The sequence below is a fragment of the Etheostoma cragini genome, chromosome 20 (genome assembly GCF_013103735.1).
Source record: "Etheostoma cragini isolate CJK2018 chromosome 20, CSU_Ecrag_1.0, whole genome shotgun sequence".
Lineage (NCBI taxonomy): Eukaryota > Metazoa > Chordata > Actinopteri > Perciformes > Percidae > Etheostoma > Etheostoma cragini.
Genome location: NC_048426.1, coordinates 5913665 through 5932913, shown reverse-complemented (window position 1 = coordinate 5932913; position 19249 = coordinate 5913665). Strand labels below are relative to the sequence as shown.

At 39.0% G+C, this 19249-nt stretch overlaps 1 protein-coding gene across 3 annotated transcripts in view; it reads left to right on the top strand.

Annotated features, from left to right (window-relative positions):
• Positions 1 to 19249, top strand: part of sos2 (son of sevenless homolog 2 (Drosophila)) — a 35864-nt gene that overhangs the window by 12023 nt on the left and 4592 nt on the right. For 2 of the 3 annotated variants that reach the window (XM_034857561.1, XM_034857559.1), the window contains exons 2-20: positions 1575 to 1700; positions 1887 to 2018; positions 2375 to 2539; positions 2680 to 2886; positions 6251 to 6394; positions 7634 to 7744; positions 10097 to 10120; positions 12745 to 12843; positions 13165 to 13292; positions 13532 to 14187; positions 14335 to 14416; positions 14543 to 14665; positions 16097 to 16209; positions 16887 to 17109; positions 17281 to 17400; positions 17513 to 17675; positions 18284 to 18401; positions 18557 to 18729; positions 18821 to 18937. In XM_034857561.1, the coding sequence (XP_034713452.1) occupies positions 1575 to 1700; positions 1887 to 2018; positions 2375 to 2539; positions 2680 to 2886; positions 6251 to 6394; positions 7634 to 7744; positions 10097 to 10120; positions 12745 to 12843; positions 13165 to 13292; positions 13532 to 14187; positions 14335 to 14416; positions 14543 to 14665; positions 16097 to 16209; positions 16887 to 17109; positions 17281 to 17400; positions 17513 to 17675; positions 18284 to 18401; positions 18557 to 18729; positions 18821 to 18937 (3024 nt within the window). The remainder of the gene's footprint in view (positions 1 to 1574; positions 1701 to 1886; positions 2019 to 2374; positions 2540 to 2679; positions 2887 to 6250; positions 6395 to 7633; positions 7745 to 10096; positions 10121 to 12744; positions 12844 to 13164; positions 13293 to 13531; positions 14188 to 14334; positions 14417 to 14542; positions 14666 to 16096; positions 16210 to 16886; positions 17110 to 17280; positions 17401 to 17512; positions 17676 to 18283; positions 18402 to 18556; positions 18730 to 18820; positions 18938 to 19249) is intronic. The other variant, XM_034857560.1, reaches the window with a different exon arrangement.

Here is a 19249-nt window from a genome sequence, read left to right as displayed (position 1 = left end):
GAGAAAGCCTGGATATCTTTTTCCAGCCAGAGAGATTTTATTTGTTTTAGAGTGATTTAGAGTGAAGATTTAGAGTGGCTTTGTCTTTTTTATGCTGCTAACTATTACACAAACATTCTGATGGATTGGTGTGCTTTGGCCCAAAGTGACACATCTTGTATACTTCATGTAACTGAATGAACAAGCATTTCATTGGTTTCATATGTTTTTGATTGGTTTCCTACATTCCTGGCGGCCATTTTTACAAATTTTTTCAGTGAAGTATAAATAATTAACATCCATACCTGATACTTGCTTGAGAGTTGTAATTCTGCACAGTGAACATTTAGTTGACTTTATATTATTTTTTTGATTTTATGTTACTAGGGACAGTTTTGAAAAATCTGCCTTGGTGGTGCATTCAAGCACACATTAATATCCAAAAATCTCCACAGTCAGCTGCTAAAGAGCTTTGCATTCATGAATTGTGTTGTTGGGTTAACCTTTCCAATGTCAAAGTGTGAATTTGGTTTATTTCTGTCTTGAAAGTCACAGTGAAACCCAGTTAAAGCCTGTTCCGTGATCTAATGTATTTCCCAGTGAAAGGTTATATGTGGGCAGAGGATAGTTACGAGAGGGATCTATATTCGATGAGATTGCTCAAAAGTGCGTAGAATTTATTAAATACAGTGCAAGATGGCGCGGTAGAGGACCCCAGCACACTTTTGTTACCCGTGATGTTTGATCAGGATTTGCAGAAAGGGGAAGAAATCCATCAGAACAAATCAAACCACATTCTTTTAAAATATAAGACACAGTTTTTACCAGCCGACATCAAACACACCGCTCCTACTATATCTCTGCTACCTACAGCAACCTACAAGCTAATAGTAAAGAGCAATTTTATATGATTGAAGGGGTTAACTTAGTTAGCTAAATCATGTGATTTTATTTATATATGTATATCCCCAAGTTTTTTTTAATTATTCTAAAATGTATATAACCAGAGATCAATTAACACTACACACATAATTAGATGTCTGAGCTTTCTTCCCCCTGTATTGTGTATTGCCAAGTAATTATTATATAAAATTGACACACAAGTGACCAAATGTTCACTGTGATGAATTGCTTAAATCAAGCAAGTTGAATGCTTCTGCAAGTTGAATTTCACACTGTTGTTGAATAAATGGAAAACACTTATTGATTGTACACTTTGGAAAGTTACCATGAAAATGACGTGCAATTTGTATTTAATGGGCTGAAGCATGCAGAAACCACCAATATGACCCTTTTAAAACCAAGCGGAGGTGTTTATCTTCAGTCAGTCACTGTCTGTACTTGCTGTCTTGACGTCATAAAATGTGACCTAAGCCTCGATGAGGTGCATCATGCCAGGTGTTAAAATCCGATTAACATATTCTAGTTTCAGTTAACATATCATGTGGACGGTGCAGAAGAAAGTGATTGTTCTCTTTTACACTAGCTAACGAAAATCAATCCTTTATCGGTTTTTAAGTTACAGGATGCTCTTTCAACCATCTTGCTGTATCTGTCACTCATGTCTCTTTGTATACGTTGTCTCGAACATTCAGGTACAGAAGCAGGTCCACCCAAACCTCATGGCAAAGGAGGACGCCCTGCAGCACATCGAGGAGCTGATCCTACAGCTGCTCAACATGCTGTGTGTGGCCCAACCTCGCTCCGTGCAGGACGTGGAGGTAGGGCACTCTATGGAGCATCTTAATATGAATTCAGAATATGTTTTAAAATTGACAAAATGCCGTAAGTAAACATGTGATACCACAGCAGCATTCCACATAACAAAATGAATACTTGCAGCTTTCAACCATCTTAATGCTTCCAAATTCATCAAGTGTTAAATGAGTAATTAAATCTTGTTCCAGGAACGCGTCCAGAAAACCTTTCCCCACCCGATAGATAAGTGGGCAATTGCCGACGCGCAGTCAGCTATTGAGAAACGTAAGAGGAGAAACCCCTTACTTCTCCCCGTGGACAAGATACACCCACTGCTTAAGGTAAAGACTCCCGAAGACCCCGACAAAGCTGTGTACTGACAAAATGATGTTTTGTTTTAAAAATATTTGGGGAAAATAAAGTATGTAAGTATTCCGATTGAAAGGCATGCTTCATTCTGGACTGTAGCAGTGTTCCTATAAGACGTAGCCAACTCTTACACATTTTTGATTAAATTTAGCTTACTGTTTTGACAGCTTGGTTAAGACTAATTGAGTTGCCCTGAACTGTTCTGGCCCTTCATGCAGGTTCAGACAAACAAAGATCCCTTTTTGAACGATTGAATGATATTATGTGTAACACTAAACATGTTTTTATCCTGCTTCATTGTATTTTTTTTCTTTTTCTTTTCCAACAGGAGGTTTTGGGCTATAAAGTGGACTACCATGTTTCCCTGTACATCGTGGCTGTGCTTGAATACATATCGGCAGACATACTGAAACTGGCGGGCAACTATGTTGGCAACATTAGGCACTATGAAATCAGCCAGCAGGACATAAAGGTGTCCATGTGCGCTGACAAGGTGAAAATTTGAGAAAAGGAAAAAAACTGACACCTGTGTACAGCACCCAGCTTTATGGATGCAGGTTATGGACATTTGTAAAACATCATAGAAGACAATTGCTTTGACTTTGATTGGTTGATGGTTTCTGCTGTTTCCAGGTGTTGATGGACATGTTTGACCAAGAGGAGGACATCGGCTTGATGTCTCAGTGCACAGAGGAGCCGTCGTCCTCTGGGGAGCTCACGTACGACGACCTGGTGAGGCTTGAAATCGCAGAAGAGCGGCAGTACCTGCGAGAGCTCGACCTCATCATTAAAGTGTTCCGCCAGCACTTCCTGTCCAACCCCAAAATCTTCACGCCTCAGGTGAGGAAGATTTTACAGTTAATTAACTGTCAAAATTGCAATGTTGTTTATTTCTCGATTTGGATTTAAAGGAGGAATTGTTTCACGTTTGGCAGTCATGTAGACATGCTGGAGTGCTGAATCACTGACCCAAATACTTGGAATAGAGTAACCTCTAAGCAATATCATCTTAATTTCACATATTTGTTGTCCTGGTGCTGAAAAGGGGTTACATCAACTACTACAATCACTACTTGGCACATAAGTTATTTTGTAAAACACAAATGCCAGAGTATATTTACATGGGTTCTTTCTTTATCATTTTGCTTTGTTTTTACCCCAAGTAGCTCCTTGGATATTTTTATGTATAGCTGTCCACTGTTCCTAATACATAGGATGGATTGAATGCATCAGAATTTAATATAATTTAAAATATATTCATTTTTTAAGTAAAGATACCTTGTGAAGCGACTGTTATCTCCCTGAATATATTAAGTGTGTACATGTGTTTTAATGTGAAGGTAGAGGTAGGCCTTTACTGTGAAACAACCACAAGAACTGGTGACAATGGTTGCAACGTAGCTAACAAAAGCTTGACTTGTCACACTGTGAAGTTTATCCTAAAAAAAATCAAATCAATTTCAGCACCTTTTTATTTGAAACATCTTGTGGTTAAAAAAAGATCATCACCTCTCTGTTAAAGCTTAAAAACAATGAACTTTTTACAGCTGCTTATCACTGTGCATAAGAGAAGTGTAACACAACACCTTTGGATGTTGCGTAAAAACAAGTGTAAAATAATGGCGGCGCTAGAATGCTAGTATTAGATTAAAAATGGATAAAAACGAAAATCAATAACCCTTGTATGATAACCCACCATCATTCCCTAATGGATTTATTCACCTAAAGGTTTAGATACTAATAAAAGGTAAAAAGGCATACTCCAACTCTTGTGCTGGATTCAGTAACTATTGCCAGCTCACTCCAAAGCCAGCTTATAAAAAACATGTCAAGGTTCCAACTAACTGTATTTACAAATCAATTTCAGTCCAATCCAGCGTGAGAACATTTACAGAATTGAGCTGTAACTCTGTAATCGCCTAACTGGCAATCAGCATCAGGAACGACTTTAAAATACCCAACCAATGTGTTAGTGTTAGTTGATTGTCATTTAAACCTGAAGTAGAGACGGCCTGACAGTTGTATTTCGCCTCTTCCCGTTCAAGTCTGAATATTGCTTGGACACGACTAAAACCTCTCAGTCGTGGGCTCTTCCAACCCGCAGACAGGACAAATGCCAAATTATTTTCATGTTATTTGAGATTAAAGACATTTGTTTTTTCTGATGAATGACAAGACAGTCGGAGCGATTATCCTGTATTCAGAAGGTCACACGCTCAGGTCTTTAAACAGCCAATATGCCCATACTTGATAAAAAAGCTCCCAACTATTTTTGTACAATCTCCTGTGGCACCACCCGTGCTCGCTGAACCATCCAGTAAATAGACATTCATATCTGTCTCAGAGGGATAACCAAAGAAACAAATTGCTTATTACATTGTGTCTAATATGGCAATTAAGGGCTCCAAATTTCCTGAAAAATAGCGAGGCAAAAAAGTACTGGTTAGGATTTGAACAGTGGGCCTATGGGTTGAAAAAGAAGTGAATGGAAAGTTGAGTTTAATGGGTCGCTGTGGCTTTGTATATTTTGGGTTGGGTAATTTGTGGTATCATTTGGGTGAGGAGGATAAACCTTTGTGAGGCCCAGTGGAATGCAGAACATGTAATTATGTTGAGACAGGAACAACAATCTGCAGCCCTCGCCAAAATAACCTCAATTATGTCTGTTGAAACGCAGCATAATCTGAAATTACTTGGGAGATGTCAGGAAAGTGTTACGGTCAAATAATGACAGGACTGAACTTCTATTCAGACTTTAGCAGCCAATAATCACTCTGGGCTATTTTAGTGATCTCCTCTGCTTGAATAATGATTTCCTAAGGCAAATTGAGCCTGATGTTGTTTAAGCTCATTCTCGACACTATTTTTTTTACTGTTTTTGTTTATCTAAAGCAGAGAGGCCAAGGATGGGAGCTCTTTCAGCAACACGCTGCTGAACACTCCTATGGTTAAACTCCATTAGTGCGTTTACATGCACTTAAGTAACCTGGTTATTGTTGATTTCCCGTGGCAAGATGATTGTTTTAACCTCAGTTTGACAAAGTGCCCCTCTCAGATGAAGAGACGACAGCGTTTGTATTTACTTTGTTTACATTTTTTGCACATTGGTACCATTACCAGTGGAATGCCATTTTTTCTATAAGCAGCTCCCATTTGCAATGTACCCATGGACGTACAGAAAGCTATCACTAGATTACTTTGATACTAAAGAAAACTTAAAAAGGCTATCATTCTCAGACATCGAAGTTTCAGAGTCTATGATTTCTAAGCGGATTCATGGACTTTCCTGATATCCCCGGGAAGCGAACGTTCCACTGAATCTAAAAATATGTGTATAGTCTTTGTGTTTTCAGAGCCGACTCTTCAGTAGGTTTTATGACTTGAGTTATGACTCTGAGAAGTACAAATTTTGACACAAATTGTTGAAATAGGGCACTTAAGGTTTTGAAGTACCTTTACTGTCTCCATGAGCTGTGTCACTGCTGCAGCTCTAGCTGCTGGCCATGTTGATTAGCCGGCCAAATCGCCTTTAATAGAAGTGGTTGAGAAAAACATGGTTGACAAGAGAAATTTGCAGGAAAAACGTATTGATCATGTAGACGATGTAGAAGGTTTTTGACCAAATTGTATATACTTGAATAAGACTTGAGACGCAAGATTATTTCTGTGCCTACCATGTGGTGGGAGAAAAGGAACATCCATGCATACAAAATAATTATTTCCTACGTTTAACTAAAACAAAAAATATTAAAAGTATAAATAAGTCTGTTTTCACGATACTGTCTGTCTAAATGCTCCAACCAAGAGAGAGAAAAACTCTAATCAGTGACCAGCTGCATGTAGACATTTTTTAAAGTAATGTTAATGCTATTTTCTTTTTTATGTCCTACCCAGTTTTTATGTGTGCATGTGAACGTATTTACATCCTGAAGACTACAAGTCTCCAATCTTTAATCTCTAAAACAGATCAAAATTGACGCGGCAGAACCAGTTTAATTCCATGCATTACTCAAAACTTGGCACCTACATTACCCACAATGCACTTGAATTGTGTAAATAGACTTTGATGTCTGGAGTTTCCCTTGTAAAAGTAAGAGGTAAGTAGGGTAATAGGCCACTCTCTTTATGGCAGACCTTCCTAGCTGGTTTAAGGGTTCTGTCCTAACGCGCTAACCTTTTAGTTAACACGCCTCTTGTTGTGCAGGACGTTGAGGTGATCTTCAGCAACATCCTAGACATCCACGAGCTGACTGTGAAGCTGCTCGGATTGATCGAGGATGCCGTAGAGATGACAGCGGATGGCAGCCCTCATCCACTGGTGGGCAGCTGCTTTGAAGATCTAGCAGAGGTATGAAGCTTTTCTGATCCTTAAACCTAAAATCACTAAGGGTGCTCCAATCAGGATTTTTGGGGCCGCAGTATTGGTTGATACCGGTCACCGGGTCTATTTGAAGCCTTCTATTTGTCATGTCATGTATTTATTATACGTTCATTTTAAGAGTCTTAACAGCAATGTACAGTATATGCATTCAAATTAACAGAAGATAATGTATTGTGAATTGTCAACTGTTACTTTTATTGACAGGAAACATTCAACATTCTACTTGCTCTTTTAAAAACACACCTTAAACAGCTTAGAGCTTAACAATCAAGCCTTATTTAAAAAATAATTGCAAAAAAACTGTCGTTAATTTATACAAACTTAAAGTGTACTTAAAGGTAAAGTGCTGAGCAAAGTTAACAAAATCACACATCTTGGGATGTCAAGATAAAAAGGCGTGAGGTGTAAAGTATTTTAGGCTTGTCCTCCTGCTGTGATGAACTGAAAATAGAAGCCATGACATAACAGTCACCCATGTTTAGAGACTATATCAGTAATTGTTTAGCTTTTTTTCCTAGCAAGTTCAAGATTGTGTCGTTAAATATTTGATGCCCCATATGAATCGCTTGAATTGCCAAGTGTATAAAATAAACGGACATTTGTTCTAGTAGAATAGTTCAGAGAAATGTTGACATGAATGTAAACAATTACACAGGTGCTTGGTTTCCACGGGTTGAGATTTTATTTGTGATGCCTTGGAAAGTAACATTTCCCATCTGCATGATTGCATTTGATTGCATCATTCCAGCAGTTTCCCGCCCCCCTACATCTAACATCTATTTGGTAGACCGTTCTTTCAATGAGAAACACCAAAAAGCAACACTAAAATTGTAGAATGGTGCAGATAGCTAATACAAATTGTGAATCAAACCGGTACAATCCTAGAGTTCTACTAACCCTACAATAACCCCCATACTCTACTCTGTTAATATTTTTTTCATATTGACATCATCTGCAGGACCTCTTACAAAGGTTACACAGTAAACACTTTTACTATGTATCATTTACTGTCTGTAAACTTGTCAATAGAACTAGGCAGTTTGTAAGTGTTAGGTTCCATTAAGCAAAATGTTAAATACTGTAAATAATGAGCTCAGTAACTAATCCTTGAAATAGAAGCAGCTTATGTTTACCGTGGACATTGGCTTGTATCTGTCATACTGCTTGCACTTGTTAAGTGTTGGGTTATTCTCTTCACGTCTATAGGAGCAGGCGTTTGACCCCTACGAGACCTTGTCTCAGGATATCCTCAGCAGGGATTTCCACGAGCACTTCAACAACCTGATGGCACGGTCTACCGCCGGCCTCTACTTTCAGGTAAGCTGTGTAAATCGACGACAGACACATTTGGCACGTTAGCTCCTGGGGGGCGCACAGATAATGGGAAAATTACTAATAATAAGGCTTGGGCTCGTTTGGGCTATACTATACAGAAAAGTAATTTTTTTAAAAGTCACATGTCACAAGGGGCATGTCACTTGTAATCTTCAAGAACAGCCTGATTCAGTAATTTTATCCAATCATTAGCATAACATAGAAATGTACATATTTTTAAAGAAACAGGCACAACATTTTCAAATAGAAATGTCATTAACTTAAACACTGATGTGTGATTGGAAGTAAATACCAGATCTCCTGTTAAATAAATGTTTTTTATTAAATTATTATGAACAGTATATCATATTCTAGTGTTAAAATCTGGGTCTTGGTATCATTGTTAATTGTTATGTTAAAATATGCAACCTTTTGTACAAAAGTTCACCCAGTCCTTCTTTCCTGTCATTCTCAAATATATAAACTTTGTTACAAAGCAAAAATGCCATAAACCTATAAGAAGGGGGGAAATATTTTCCAATGTAAAGATAAAAGTAGGTCATTTATGTGTTTACACCAAGCAAACGGTGTTTGAGTATTTGTTCCTGTTTTGCTTTTCAAGTGAACCTGGTGGAAGTCCTCTAAATATCGTTTGAGGGCATGTCATGACATATTCAGCGTCCTGTGTACAGTTCATTCATTGCTGCCGCATTGTTTTATTTGGACATTCCTCACAAGAATAGCATTGAATTATGCTCGGTGGGGTGCAGTTTGGCAGCCTTTGTAGATTAAATATTTGCTGGTGTTTTCTCAGGCCGAAGAAAGGCGAGTCTGACTGTTTCACATGAAGCTGAGCTTTGAACTCACAACAGTATTTACAGTATGAGGTTGTTTTCTGCTGTTATTCTCGAGGTTTTAAACACCAATCTGCTATTTTGTGGAAAGGATATCAAGATTGTATGTTAACAGACCTAGTGTACATCTTCTGCTCGGTTAGTAATGTAGTAAAGTCATAAACTTGATAAGCTGCAGCTGACTGACCGTCTGCTGCCCTACTGTACCTCAGGTTGAGGCGTCGCTGTGTAAACCCTCAAACGTCCAGTCTGGCCCAGTTAGAACCACAGCAATGCTACTGTCTTCTGATTAGAGCCCGACCGATACTGTCTGCCAATATCAGGCAGTTCTGGATCTATCAGTATCGGCATTTATAATGGCCAATTTAAAAATAAAAATAAAAATCCTTTTATCGTTGGGCTCTACTTCTGATTACCCACTCTAAGGGTTTATTTCCATATGCTCATTGAATGAGAGTGAGGGAAAAGGCACATGAGTTAAAAATGAAGCTTTCTATGTGCACTGTATTGATAGCACCATGGTATTCATCTTAAAAGCCAAAGCAGCTTGGAAGAGACGTGCTGTCTCAGCTTGGCTCAGTATACTGGCGTTTGTACCAAGACTTCTTTATTTAGTCTAGATAGAACTGATAAATCAATTAAATTAAAATAATCAACAGCTTTGAAAATTGATCAGTCCTTTCAGTAATTGTTTAGGCAAAAATGTCTAGTTATTGCTTCTAGCTTCTTGAAAGTGTGTTTTTTTTTCTCATATGTGATCTCTATCTAAATGCCTGTAGGGTTTGGACGGTTGGTCAGGCACAACTGTCACTCTGGGGAAATTATATATATATATATATATATATATATAAATAAAACATTTGGGGTCCATGAGAAATCAAAATGGACATTTTCCACCAATTTATTTGAATTGGGGATTTTTTTTGACAAAACAAGATAATTATTTGCTGATTATTTGAGAAAATGATTCTTAGATTTGATTTTAGAACTCAAATAATACTGAGACGACTTTTTATTTTTATTTTTTTAAATTTTTTTATAGTTTTTTATTTGAAGAGATTTTATTTCTCTTTGTGTAGATTTTTTGGTATGGGATTTGTTTAAAAATTCTAATACATTTTTTAACATGTTTTTTGCTTATTTAAGATGAAATACAATTTCAGTTGCACTTTTGATAAAAGGACACATCTGACTTTATATAAATTAAGGCATATTTTCCAGGCATTTGTCTGCAGCTCATTCTGTTAAGAAAAGAAAATCCTATTCATATTGTAAACTTCAATTCGTGTATCGAATTGTGAGTTGAGTTATATCTAGTAGTCAATTTACTATCAAACAAAACCAAGAAAACCAGCAAATAACTCACATTTGAGAAGCTGGAACCACTGATTGTTTTCCCCGGTACCTGAAAATTTTAATTGAAATATCCAAATAATTGCATAGTAATCTGTCGATTGACTCACTAATCAATTAGTTAACTAATCAGCTTTACAATCCACAGATTCTGATTCGTCCTGGTCAAAAGGTGATATTTATTGTGGTGCTTTGCAAATCCATTTCGCTTGGCTGCTGTACCACCAGTGTGTGTTTGTGTGTGTGATCGTCAGTGGCAGTCCCAGGGGCAGATGCTGTAATGGTGTCTCTTCACCAGCCTTCTCTCTAAACCCTTTTTTTATATGAAACTGCTCCTGCCCCCGTTTCTGCACAGTTGGCTAATCTTATTTTAGCATCTTTCACTTTGTGTTTCATCTCTGACCTGATGGCTGTCTGTCTCCCCGTCACTCCGCCTTCTCTGTACAACATGAACCATTATATGCACACTGTCATCCACAGCACCTCTGGTATACATGCTTACATATTACCACGTTTGCTGTAATGCAGATCGAACCCCTGGCAACATCATCATCAGTGCTTCTGCTCTGCCTCTCAGCTTTTGTCTCATTGCATGCACTTCATCTTGCTCACTCCATCCTTCTCGACTTCCTCCCTCCCTCCGTCCCAGATTTCTGTCAGATAGATGTGTCTGTCGAGCACTCAGCTCCTGCACTCTGCAGCGTCTGGTATTGTGGGTAAATTACATCGCCTTTTTAAAAATAGAACAGGCAGCCACACTGCGGGCCTTTTTTCTACTGGGGAGGCAGATGAGGAGAAGGAGGGGGACCGGAGCTGGTGGCCCAAGGCGCAATTCATCTTGAAAATAAGCTGTGACTGAAGACTAAAAAAGACCAACAACATGGGTTCAAGCAGCCCAGTACCTCTGGGAAATGTGAACATGTTGTTCTCATAGTCATCCTGTACCTTTTTCTTAGTGCACTCTGTGTTTATACTTAGGCTGCTTCCACGCCAATGCATGCTACTGTAGAGACTCGTTTTTATTTCTGTTATCCCATACAATATCCTCTTTACTTACAGTTTACCTGCTCAAATCAGATGTACGTTAAGTTGAGAAATATCTGTGTAGTTTGAAGTAGCGCTCAAATGTTATTTTCAGTCAATATCTAAGATAATGTATTATGATGTATTGTCGTACATATACGGCTACATTTGGCAGGGATAACTTTAATTTAGCTGTTAAACACCATTAAGACAAATATGTACTGTGGCAGATTATTTTACAGTTCACACATCACATTGATGGCAGAACATAACGCAATACAAGCCATCTTAGATTAAACAAACAAAAGAACTTGCAAGTCACAACTATATTTCGCTACATTCATCTATCTCGAGGAGCAAAATTGGTTTATTACTCTTGATTATTTCTAATTGACCAAAACCACCTTTTCTTTCACATTTTACTTCATCGTCGTACTACTAAAACTGTCATTCAATGTTCAAATCTTAAAATTACTGTTTTTAAAGGGAAAAGACATTTTTTGATTGTCCCTCATAGTTGCTGCTCATATTAAGCCAGAGATTATTATAACAACTACAATCAATCAAATTTGCCTTTTATAATTAAAAAAAATTCTCACCTGCAACAACAATTTTATTTTAAGAAACACTGTCATGCTAATCACAGCATGTTTGAAACAAACTATATTACTACATACTTTACTTGTGTATAGGGAGCAGTTGATTAGTTGCACCAAAGCCCACACTTTCATGCAAACCACCAGTATTGGACCCAATCAAGCTAAATACATAGTGCAGATTATGATGCATCTTAATGTTTAGGCCTAATGCACACAGACCATTTGTAAACCTGCAGGAAGCTGACGTATCAATAACGTGATCTAAACTTAGGTCATTGTTCCCCCTGCCGTCCATCAGTGTGCGTTAGGGGCTGATGTCTTTTCTTTTCTATGCACACAGACCCTCTTCATCTCCTCCCCTCCCCTCCCCACACAGACAGTGGGGCCAATGCTGGGGAGTCTGAGTAGTAGCATATTGATTCTGAGTCGTCAGGGCACCATCAGGGGAACGGGAGATTTAAAAGGATACTATGACGCTTCCTCTCCGGTTACCCTGAAGCCTTTACTCGGTCAACCGCCTCTCCCTCCCTCCATCCTCAATCATTCGTCACCCTGTAGCCTCTTGGTTTCAGTTATATTCCAAAACATACACATTTTAATTGCCTTTGTCTTTACAGCACTCTTCTTTTTATCATTTGCAGTATTTTGTAGAATGGAATACCTCTTTTTTGGGGCTAAATGGTTGTATCTTGTGGTTATTTTACAACATGTTTTGTAGTTTTTATATTTTATATCTATATTGTGCCTGACAGTTGTGATCACGTTTCATCATGGTAGTTGTGAACGTGAATAATAAAACTAGGTACATCTTTACAATGGCTTCTACCGGGGCCGCAAAACACAAGCCTCAGACACAGGTTTAAACACATCCAGTCATCTAACTAATAAATATTTGGAAGTGAAAATAAAAGTTAACGTTGAGGGGTAAACGGTATTGTTTTTTTTTTTTAAAGCCGTTTGTGTCTTGGACGAGAAAAGACTTTGTTTGAGCTTCTGGGAGAAAATGTTTTTCTTTTATAAATCCCCATTCAGGCTTCAATTCTGTCCTAAGCTTTGTCAATAGGAACATTTTCTTAATGAGTCACTTGATCACATGCTGGTTGGTTCAAATCTGTTAATGATGTTGTCACACTGATCCGTCACTAACAGTTCTTATGTGTGTTTGTGTCTTCAGTCAGTTGCAGAAGGCTTCAAAGAAGCAGTCCAGTATGTCCTTCCACAGCTGATGATGGTCCCAGTATACCACTGCATGCACTACTTTGAGCTGCTACAGGTATGTCCCGACACATGGACAGGTAAAATCAAAAATAACATTGCTTTTCATTGTAGTCTCAGGTTTTCTAGAGGAATTTTTAACTGTTTTTGGTTTATTTTAGTTTTTGCTGATCGCAATACTGGCATACGGTAAACATACAGGATTAACATTTTATGCATCGTCGTGCCACATTCTAGGCCTGTACCCAATAGTTCAAAGCTTTTAAGCTTCATTCATCAACACAATTTCTGCTGCGAGAAACGTCTATAGGCTTTTGTATGCTGGAGTATAGCAACAAATCTGATGTACGTATGTGTTTGTTTTCTGCCATTTTTACAGCAACTTCAGGAGCGCAGTCAAGACCAAGATGACAGAGAATGTCTGAAACAGGCGATCACAGCGCTGCTAAACCTTCAGTGTAGCGTGGAGCGCATCTATGCCAAGCACCAGCCTCGCCGTAAACCTGGGTAACCTTCTCTACTAGTTTTTATATATAATCAGTGTTAATATGGTCATTCTGTTCATTCATTTGCTTTTTTTTGGAAACACAAAGGTGTTAGCACACAAGAAAGACTCAGTTGGAGCATCGAGCACCTGCAGGGGCCCAGACCCACTGTTAGATGTGACATTTTAGTGTCTAAATGTTTGATATAGTGCATTGAGCTCTTCATGTTTTCTGACTCGAAATTTCACTCCTCCCTCACAGTGAGCCCATGTACCGCCTGTACAGCAGGCAAGTCCGTAGCAAACAACTAGCCATCAAACGCATGAACGAGATTCAGAAGAGCATCGACGGCTGGGAGGGAAAAGACATCGGTCAGTGCTGCAGCGAGTTCATCCTGGAGGGTCCGCTTTTACGAGCCGGCGCTAAGCACGAGAGACACAACTTCCTGTTTGACGGCCTGATGATAAGTTGCAAGGCCAATCAGAGCTCACGGCTCCCGGGTTCGGGCAGCGGGGCGGAGTACCGTCTGAAGGAGAAGTTTGTCCTGAGGAAGATCCGCATTGCGGATCTTGAGGACTCTGCAGAGCTGCGGCATGCCTTTGAACTGAAAGGAAAAGATGAAAACTGTGCAGTTTTCTGTGCACGGACAGCAGAGGAGAAGGCAGCGTGGATGGCGGGGCTGGTCACTCTGCAGTACCGCTCCACTTTGGATCGCATGTTGGACACAGTGCTGCAGCATGAGGAACAGGCACATCCTCTAAGACTGCCCTCCCCGGAGGTTTACCGCTTTGCCGTACAGGACTCAGAGGAGAATATTGTGTTTGAGGACAAAGTGCAGAGCAAAACCGGCATCCCCATCATTAAGGCTGGCACAGTGGTCAAGCTCATAGAGAGGCTCACCTACCATATGTATGCTGGTAAGCTGCTACAATAGATCTTCTTGTGGAGAGACAATTCAAAGTTTAAATCTCAGTTTAATGCGGCTAACTTAGAGGTGTATTTTGCAAAGATACATTATAATGTTAATTGTCTGTGTTTATCTAATCCGTTTTATCTGTTTGTAGATCCTAACTTTGTGCGCACGTTTCTTACCACATACCGATCTTTCTGCAAACCACAAGAGCTTCTCACCCTGCTGATAGACAGGTAGGGATTGTTATTGAGCCATGGGAACAATCCGTCTTCACTTGGAAAATATAATTATCAGTGAAGTGGTGTTGTGGGTGCTGTGACATCTTGGTATATCATACCTCTGATCATCATTTTTCTCAGGATTGAGATCCCTGAGCCAGAACCGACTGAGGAGGACCGACAGGCTCTCTGGAACGGTGACCAGCCAATGGCGGCCGAGCTCCAGCGATTCCGGAAGGAATACGTGCAGCCAGTCCAACTCAGGTACAGCAGCCGTCCAATCACAGCTTAATCTTTCTCACATTCTTTCTGTAAAGCTCCCAACAGATGAAGAGAAACGACTGCAAGAACAGTAAAAACAAAAGGGACAAAACTTTCCACTTTGATCATACCAAGGCACAATATTGAATGTGTATACTATAAAGTATAAAAACGGTTTTAAGTTCCCATGTCTTTGCAAAAGTTAATTAAGCATCACAATATTTAGAAGAAAAGAAAAAAGATGGGCTGATCATTCTATGAAGTTTAAAATCAAACTTTTATGGGTAGAATTCAACAATTGGTTACATAATAAGGTCTTTGTTGTCTCTAAACTTGTAGATGTAATTTAAATGTTCTTACATGTTTGACTGCTTTCTTTTATTTCCTTACATGGCCTTTCAAAATGCCACAATAGAATTCGCGATTCTTTGTCTCCTGTTGTTGTTTGGCTCTTTTACACTCTCCTGTTAAGACCTGAACATTCTCAGTGAGCCACAGAATTAGTTTTGTATAAGACTTTGTATCCTTATAAGGAGTACCAGAGTCAGGAATAGTCCCGTAAGTACCATTTAAAAACTGAGAGCTTCTCGGTATCAGACTGCACCGCTGCTGTAGTTAAGAGCAGCTGCAATAAAATCCTTCAAACTTTAGTCATAGAAACAGTTAAAACCCAAGTAGGCAGTTGCACATTGTGAGGTCCAAGTCTTCCGGTCACATATACCATAGAAACTGCATTTACAGTATTTTGTGAAACATCAAAAGATGGCAGTAAGTCGATCTTGAGGTTTGCGTTAGGCAACAAATATACATTACAACCTCCAATAATAAGAATCCTACAGCGTTTGAGAATAGATTGGGACAAAATGAAAGGAAATACTTGGAGTTTGGGTGGTCTGTTATAAACATTGCAATGTGGTCCAACTGTTTACAATAAATCCATTAACTCAAAGTAAGTGATAATACCTCTTCAGGCATGACTTTTGCCCTTCAAAGAACAAAACCTTCCTGCTGTTTTTTATTTTTAAAAACCCACTATTTAAAAAAGGCCTTGACTGGCCTCCAGACAGAAACTGTTGGATTAAGGACTTTGTTTGCTGAATGACTCCATTATACTAACTTTTTGTCAAGATTTCTTGGTTGATATGAAAGAAAATGTGGGTGGTGCAGCACCCTGGTAGTTAAATGGTTGCATGACACACACTGCAACAACCCTTGTCTGTCTCTTTACTACCAACTGTCCGAAACAGACAAAAATGCCAAAAAATAATCTTGGAAAAACATTTGGGGTAGTAAAACCGTTAAAAAAAAATGTGTCAGTTGGACATAAATGGAAAAATCTTTTTGAGTTTTCTGAAGTACTGAAAGTGTGTGAAAAATGTGTAGAGGACAATACAAATAATTACTTAATACTGTTAACGTGTCTTTGTTTTTCAGGGTTCTCAACGTTTTCCGTCAATGGGTCGAACATCATTTCTACGACTTTGAGAACGATCCAGAGCTGAGAAGTCGATTAGAAGAGTACATCACCAGCAAAATTCAGCTGCGTGGTGAGAACTGTACACATTTTATTCTTTTGCTACCCTAAAAGTAGACATTCAGCTATGTAATATCCGTATTAAAGATTCACTACAATCCTTTTCAGGCATCTCAATTTTTCATTTGCTAAAGCATAGTTTGCAAAAGGCAACATTTTGACCATGAGAGATTATTTTGTCGAAGTTTAAAAAATATTTAAATTCACATTAAAAAAAAAAATTCACAATAAGACACTGGTACAGGACATTGACCTATTCCTGAGACATTGTCTGTCTGCACACTGCCATAGGATGGCCACATGAATGAAGTAAACTGATATTTATGTTAATGATTGATCCTTAACCAGCACTGTTAAACTGGCTTTTTGTTTAATCCATATGCTTCGCAATCAAACGACACCAAATGCTTTTTTGTTTTGGGGACATTTAGAGGCTGTTTGCACTGAAACTTAAATATGTGCATTCACGATAGAAGCAGGTGACGGTTGTATATCACTGTCTTCCACCTTGTCTCAAAAAATGTCTCTGAATCAGAATTAACCATCAACCAGACCATTAAATCCGGTTAGTGTTTTAGGGGATGTCATTTTTTTGCTTAGCAAAACCCACTGATACAAGCTACTTGATTCTTTGCTTGCAACACATTTGTTTATACAACAAACGTTTCATACATTTTGTTTCCTTTTTAGGCAAATCTATGAGAAAGTGGGTTGAGTCCATCAATAAGATCATCAAGAGGAAGATGCAGACGCAGTCAAATGGTGTTAGCCATAACATCACCTTCGAGAGCCCGCCTCCTCTCATCGAGTGGCACATCTGCAGATCGGGTCAAATGGACTTGTTCGACCTCATGACCCTTCATCCTATAGAGATCGCCCGCCAGCTGACTCTGCTTGAATCAGAGCTCTACAGGTGAGTCACTATGACGGAGCTGTGGACAAAGACTGCAGTTTTAACAGGATAATCTGCTGGAGAGGAGACATTTGTTAGAGTCAGTATTTGGGTTTGGATCAGATTGTTGTCTTGCTGTAATTGTGTGTAGTATCCTCCTGACTGAAAAATAAAAACCCGCGTCCTCCACAGAGCTGTCCGGCCGTCCGAGCTGGTCGGCAGCGTCTGGACCAAAGAGGACAAAGAGAAGAACTCTCCTAACTTGCTCCGCATGATCCGCCACACCACCAATCTCACACTGTGGTTTGAGAAGTGAGTCCATAGATACAAATATTTTGTTCACACTAAAGTGCAGTATTGGCTTTAGTATGTCTTGGTAAAAGACTAAATATCTGTTAACTGTGTGTGTGTGTGTTGTTCACAGGTGTATTGTAGAGACAATGAACCTGGAAGAGAGGGTTGCAGTTTTATCACGGGTCATAGAGATTCTGCAGGTTTTCCAGGAGCTCAACAACTTTAACGGTGTACTGGAGGTGGTCAGCGCCATCAACTCTGTCCCAGTGTACAGGCTCGACCACACCTTTGAGGTGAGTGAAACTACCAACGCAGTCACAAGGAAAAACTATTCACTTAGAGAAAAAAGATTGCAATAATTGTACTGTTTTTACTTTATGGCAGCCTTTTACATAACCATTTAACCTAAAGATTAACAGGAAAATTCCATCAATAAAACTAAAAGTCAATATACACGCCATTACACATTAACATTAGATTAATGTTAATCTACATTAACATTACACACCAGGAAACAGTATGGAATTTAAATATCTCTGGTTTTGCTGCATTAGTTTTGTTCTTTTATTTATTTTGTAACTGTTCGTTTGGTGGTGTACTCTTTCTAATGATAGAGAGTCTAAGATATTCCATCTGTATTTAACTGTAACAACAACAAAAAATGTTTCGTTTTTGTGGGAAAATTTCACATAAGTTGTATGCTGGACTTTAGTTTGAAGTGAGTTTGTACAATTATTATTTACCTTAAATAATAGTTTTTGTGCAGCTGCTGTCTTTATGTTTGTTACACTGTTAATAAATATGCGGACGTTTGGCCTTCTTCAGCCTGCCACAACAATTAGCAATTGAGAAGCATCAGATGTTTATGATTTTGACATGCATTTAATTTATGCACCCACAGGGAATACCAGAGAGGAAAAAGAAAATCCTGGAAGAAGCTGTGGAGCTGAGCCAGGACCACTTTAAGAAATACTTGGCCAAACTCAAGTCAATAAACCCACCCTGTGTGCCTTTCTTTGGTAAGCGACGTATAAAATGACCTGAGACAAAATAATAACTATATATCATTTTCAGCCACCATTAATTGTTATAAAACCAGCTAGATTTTCTTGTTTCTACATGGCTACAACCACGTTCTTCTCTTGACCACCATCAAACTCCTCTTCATCCTCAGGTATCTATTTAACCAACATCCTAAAGACAGAGGAAGGCAACCCAGACCACCTCAAACGCCATGGCAAGGAGCTGATCAACTTCAGCAAAAGGAGGAAAGTGGCTGAAATCACAGGAGAGATTCAGCAGTACCAGAACCAGCCCTACTGTCTGAAGGTGGAGCACGAAATCAGGGTGAGCGCTCGTTCTTAGAGTTTTCTCTTCGGTCTTTCAACATGTTCCATAGATCCATACATCCTGAAGTTATTTTCTTTTTGTTGCACAGAGGTTCTTTGAGAACCTGAACCCAATGGGCAACAGGAGTGAGAAGGAGTTTGCCGACTACCTGTTCAAAATGTCTCTGGATATTGAGCCACGGAACTGCAGGCAGGCTCCCCGATTTGTAAGTCTTCAGAGCGCAGGGTTTCAGTGTAGTGAAGTTCTTTTTGCAGCAATTTTAGTTTTTTTCTTAGAGTTCTGTGCCCTGTTGAAGTCCTAAATATACATTGACTGCAGATTGGAAAATAAATAGTTTTTTCCAGATCTTCGTGTATGATTTAGAACATATTTCTTTGTGTGGTATATTTGGTCGTTCTGTGGTGTATTTGGCCATTTGCTAGCAATATCATTTGCAAAGCTTAATCAGTGAGTGCTCGAAATGGCTCCAAGGTAACTGTTCAGACTTGCGGACAGAGCTGTGGATAAACCCAAAAGT